General features: G+C 41.0%; 1 protein-coding gene across 1 annotated transcript in view; it reads right to left on the bottom strand.

The window, feature by feature from the left end:
• Positions 1–2,183: 2,183 nt before the first annotated feature.
• LOC122259317 (SANT and BTB domain regulator of class switch recombination) overlaps positions 2,184–5,881 on the bottom strand; it is an 11,001-nt gene continuing 7,303 nt past the window's right edge. The window contains exons 8-15 of the mRNA XM_086542514.1: positions 5,487–5,642; positions 5,076–5,186; positions 4,818–4,908; positions 4,276–4,452; positions 3,952–4,098; positions 3,749–3,839; positions 3,250–3,463; positions 2,184–2,849 (exon numbers count right to left, since the gene is read on the bottom strand). Of these exons, the coding sequence (XP_086398640.1) occupies positions 2,477–2,849; positions 3,250–3,463; positions 3,749–3,839; positions 3,952–4,098; positions 4,276–4,452; positions 4,818–4,908; positions 5,076–5,186; positions 5,487–5,642 (1,360 nt within the window). The 3' untranslated portion in view covers positions 2,184–2,476. The remainder of the gene's footprint in view (positions 2,850–3,249; positions 3,464–3,748; positions 3,840–3,951; positions 4,099–4,275; positions 4,453–4,817; positions 4,909–5,075; positions 5,187–5,486; positions 5,643–5,881) is intronic.

The raw sequence follows: 5,881 nt of genomic DNA on the forward strand, positions 1-5,881 counted from the left end.
CATATCTAAATCGATCTTGCAGTCAAATAGAAATCTGACAGTGTTGACTTGACTGCCCTATATTATCACTACTGATTTTATACTTTAAGTCTGCTGAATGTTAGTAGCAAAACGTGCTGTCATGCTTCTTTGTTGATTACTCTTGGGAAGCTACAGGGAAGCAGCGTATGTGAAAGTTCAATCTTTTGTCATAACTAAAGAAACCTTTCTTGTACTTTCTAGACACGCTTTTATATGCACACACAAACACACACTTTTCTCTCTCTCTCTCTCTCTCTCTCTCTCTCTCTCTCTCTCTCTCTCTCTCTCTCTCTCTCTCTCTCTCTCTCTCTCTCTCTCTCTCTCTCTCTCTCTCTCTCTCTCTCTCTCTCTCTCTCTCACACACACACACACACACACACACACACACACAAGTAGACATACATACATAAACATACAAAGATTCACACACACGCACGTAGACAAAAACACATTTACATGCGTACACATGCCCACGAATGGACTATTAAACTTAGTCAGCGCGTTCCTAGGAAATCAGAAGGAGGGAGATTTTCGCCTTCGTTCTCATTCTTTTATTTTAGCACTAGAATCTAGTCGGATTCTCGTATGTGTTCTCCTCATATGTGTTCGGCCTTGCTCCGAATCGCCAAAATGAAAAGCCTTTACCTTGGCGCACAGGTGTGAATAAGATCTAAGAGTTAGAATACATCGTCAGTCATCCACTTGCTTCCATCTCATGGCGTGGGAGTGTGCACCTGTGCGAACAGGTGCCTGGTGTCTGAGAATATTTGTCTCTGGCTAATTTGTTTGATGGACCCTTAAGCTCTGTAGGTATTACTTCGTTTTCTATTTTTTTCAGCAATAGTTTCAATCAATAAGATGTAAATTCATTTTAATAGTAATATATTTTAATGGTTCCTTCTGTTATGGCTCTTCACAAGTAATGATAGGCGCAAAAGTTATTGTGTCATACATTTCACTGTATGATTCACCAATATGATAAAATTAGGATCAAATTACAAGTAAAGAAAATAAGTCGAAACGAAATGACTTTGCGGCTGTTTTCGCAGGGAATATTTGTGTCATCTACTTTGTTTTGGCGTTGCTTGCATGGGTATTGCTTTATTCATGTATATTTCCCACAATATTTCTGAGCTGTATTCTATCTGGGACGAACAACCTACTGTTGCAAATCTCATGGATAAAATAGGCTTACACGTTATCAATGTCAATATCCATGCTTTATATATAACCTATAAGGTGATTAGACACGCGGACAAGCCGGGCATTCCCATGTAATAGAGTTGAAGAGCCACTAATATCAAGACTGAAATTATGTTCATAGTTTCATACATTTCAAACGAATCTGACTATCATTTCCTCTAAAAGAAGTGGCAACACGTTTATAGAATATTCCCTTAGCCCGACCCGTGTCCACATGCAATGGAAATAGATATAAAAAATACTTATATGCTGATGTATCTAGGTGGTATGTTACCAGTTTTCTGAATCTAAATAAAAACCTGGAATTGAATGTTTTCCTGCCGTGCCAACGTCTTTCTACAGGAGTTTTTTTTTCTATTCCTTATAAATACATGATTATGAAATAAAATCATTGTTTTTTTTTTCTTTTTACTTTCTACGTTGTTTTTAGTTTTATTGTTAGATTTGGCCTGGGTCTCTTCCCTTACACTGGGGTGCTGTCGGAAATGTTCTCCATTCTAAAGACACTGTTCTTCCAACTTCTAGGGTTTATCAGATGGAAATAATTACAATTGCCTTGACGGTGGCACTAGCAAGGTAGTTGCAAGGCTCACACACACACACACACACACACACACACACACATGTATATATATACATATTTATATCTATATCTATCTATCTATCTATCTATCTATATATGTATGTATGCATATATATATTATATATATATATATATATATATATATATATATATATATATATATATATACACACACACACATTTGTATACATACGTATATGTGTATACCAATGTTTGTATATATATATATATATATATATATATATATATATATATATATATATGTGTGTGTGTGTGTGTGTGTGTGTGTGTGTGTGTGTGTGTGTGTGTGTGTGTGTGTGTGTGTGTGTGTGTGTGTGTGTGTGTAATATGCATGTACATATACATGCACACATATACATGCACACATATACACAGCGATGTATATGTGTGGGGAAGAATTCTGTGTAAGCCTCATGATATTATATAGAGAAGATTATTCCAGTGTGATTCTGTCATCTTCAATAAGTTTCAATAAGGTAAGCAGATCAACAATGAAGAATATTGGTTAGACTGAATAATATTTACTGAATATTCGATTAACAACTAGAAAATATCTCTAGGAATATATAAGATTTTTTACCATTCTTGGCTTTAGTTTGGAATATTTATATTGTTTTGTATTTGTTGTGGTTTCCATTCCGCTGTCAGTTATCGTGAGGCCGAGAAGGCCGCCCGGTGTCTGAGTCTCATCTTGATCCTGGAAATCGCCTGGACTTTGGCCCTGAAGGTGCCTCCTCCGCCGCTGTGCCCGTGCCCGTGGCTCCCGTGCCGTTCTCGGAACTCAGATTCCAACCGGTAGTACACGCCGGGGTCGGGTCCGTTCGCGCACTCGCGTCGGCGGTCCGGACGCCCACGGTGTCCCTTGTGGGAGCCGTGGCTGGCGTCGTGGGCGTTGGGGGCCGCCAGGGTGAGCCAGGACGTAAGGTCTCGCAGCAGGCGTGTCTCTTTCTCCCGTTGGGCGTCCTGGTTGTGGCGTGTAGAGCGCCCGCTGTCCCACCTCAGGCTCGGCTCTGCCATGACCCTGGCAGAGGTAATCGTGCCCGTAAGAATAGGGTCATTGGATTTCCCTAATCCCTATAGATTAACTTAACGTATAGGCTTCTTTGATTTGGATTTATGTGATGCATATAAGATACAGCTAAACCAAATAAAACATGTTTGTAATGCTCCTGTACGTACCTGTATATGGCATCGGACCCCACGATTTTATCATTGCAATTTTGGTTATGACAACTTTGTGGAAGTGTATATGTGATTTCACTTTCTCAATAACTATATATTGTATATGATGATAACATATACAAGTTTACTGTGATGTTTACACATCAAAGTATCTCTTTGTTGTCTATCTCAGTCTCTTGTGATCTTCCACTTTCTAATTACCTAACAGCTAACCGGGGAACACACACGGGTATACTCACTCGCAGTTGACAGAACGGCGAGCGCGGTTAGCCCTCCGCATGAGGCTGGCTTTCAGTCTGGGCGTGAGACCCGGCCGCCCTCCACCCTCCTCCTCATCCGAAGAACTCTCACTGCTCACGCCCGTGCCGACGGCCAAGTTCACACCCGTCGTGGCAGCCGCAGCAGTGTTCTCTGGTATTCCGGGGCGAGCAGCGACATGGCTATCGCGCTCACCTGCAAAGGGACGTTGCAGATAGTGAACGTGCTTCCATAATAGGATCTGCACAGCTGAGGTTCCCAGGAGTCACATTCATGAGGACTCTTGAAGATGCTACGAATAAGGATTCCCTCTGAAATCTAACCGTCAATTATGTATGTAAACGCCTAAAAGGTACTTGGGTTGATTAATACTGTTTCGCCCCAAAGAACTTAGCTTTAAGAATGGCTAAAGCATTTCAAATACAAATAATACATTCAAGAGAACTAATGAAAAAGTTTTGTTAAAAAGATGGGACTCACCATGAGAAAAATGCGCCAACCAAGAACGATCGAGGAAGCTCCGCTCAGCCTTGTTAGCTGGTACAAGAGGCACTCCTGTCCACAACACACTCTGGAACACACCCACAACAACACATTATCCTAGACCTACAAAATTAGCCATAATAAAATCACCATGACACAGTAACAAAGAACATGCAATACAGAGTAACAAGATACTTCACCTTGGACTCAGGGGTGAGCTGGTAGGGAGGGTCGATGCACACTAAGAGCTGGAACGTGAGGAGGTCGTCATAGATAAGGGGAATGGGACCCCATATGTCGCTCTCGCCCTGGCTGAGCTGCACAGTGTGGTCAGACGTGAGGCAACCCTGAGTTACGGAAGAAAATCATTGAAAAACAATAGATTCAGAGGAAACATCTTTTGTATATACAATAACGAAATCTAAAAGCACAAGAAGAGGACATCACCAAATAAATGAAAGACATTAAGTTAGACACGAAAATTCTAGATATAAAACACGAAATGATGTCCTTTTTTCACGTACATTCCTGACGGGCAGAGGAGAGAACTTGAGGGCACGGGCACCACAGCAGGGGTAAGTGTCACTTGCAAGGAGCAAGTCCACATCGGAGGAAGCAGCGTCGAGGCGGTGGTGGCGACAGAACTTCATTTCACTTCCCGGAAACACTGCGCCGCAAGTGGAACATGGTAGGAAGTGTACCTGAGAAAATTATTGAAGGCTCCTGATGGTTATAAATCAATGCCTTTAAAGGAATAAGTAAGTAGTCACCAAGGCTTGTCTACACAGCATGGAGCATGGTAAGAATCGTACCTGAGATGTTTTATGGAATTCTTCTAATGTGCTTAACTAAGTATATTAAAAGGAGATTGTATGTTTTAAGGATCAGGTATATAACGTGGAACGTGGTATGCAATGTTCTTGTGAAAGATAATTAAATTTGTCTAGTGGGCATAACTAAATATTTTCAAACGAATAAGGAAGCATGTCTACAGGCTTAGAAATACAGTGACGCCTCTTTCAAAATTTACGTTTATTCCCGCAAATATCCGTGCAGATATACGTACCTGACCCCACAGCCGCCAGTAGACCAATTTCCATGTTTTCAAGTCGGTCTTCAGTTGACGCACATGCTCAGTCAAGCTCCAAGACCCGTCCCTTGCCAAGGACAGGTAAAAGTCAGTAATAGTTTTGCACCTCGAGATGTAGCATGTGCAAACTTTATAGTCTGATACATCTATTAGACATATGAAACTGAGATATAATTTCCATGCTAATCCATTAATATGACTTCATGTAAAGATTTCCCTTATTCTAGGTCGTACCTCGAATGGGTATAGTAGACTTGTCCTGTTGTGGTGATACAGGTATTGGCTGGCGTGCAGGCTACCAACCGCTCTACACCTCGGCTCACAAGATTTCCACACTCAGTACACCTGAAAATCAAAGAAATACAATGTGAATATATATAAGAAGACAGAGATGAATAAGGAAAATCAGTGTTAGAATAAGATAGTCAGAAAGAGTGATCAAGTGATCTTCCTCAAAAAAAAAAAAAAAAAAAAAAAAAAAGAGAGAGAGAGAGGAGAGAGAGAGAGAGAGAGAGAGAGAGAGAGAGAGAGAGAGAGAGAGAGAGAGAGAGAGAGAGAGAGAGAGAGAGAGAGAGAGAGAGAGAGAGAGAGAGAGAGAGAGAGAAAACATAAGCACAGCTACCTGGACCCCATCCTCTGCCTTACCTGTAGAGCGTGGAGGCCGTTTTAAAGATCCCACGAGCGGGCGAAGGATAGGCCTCGCACAAACCCTGGAGGAACTTGGCGTACAGCTTATTCTGGATTCTGTCCCGCCGGTCACGAAGACTTTCTAGTTCCCAGTGAGTGAACAGATAGGATAGCCTGTTTGGGTAAACAAGACGACAGGATAAAAAAAAAAAAAACAAAAAAAAACGCGTAATATTCAATAAAGATTTCAGATACGGTAATATATGAAAATATGGAAGAATAATTACGATGTTCAGTGACATTTTAGAATGGAAGTTGATGTTGACCTTCAAAAGCCAAAATGTTATAGGCAATGGGTGCACACATATAAGTTGATCTCTCCACTTTTAAGAATTCTATCATGATTTGAAGTA

The sequence above is a fragment of the Penaeus japonicus genome, unplaced genomic scaffold (assembly GCF_977035675.1).
Source record: "Penaeus japonicus unplaced genomic scaffold, GWHDUDI00000001_assembly GWHDUDI00000012, whole genome shotgun sequence".
Taxonomy (NCBI): domain Eukaryota; kingdom Metazoa; phylum Arthropoda; class Malacostraca; order Decapoda; family Penaeidae; genus Penaeus; species Penaeus japonicus.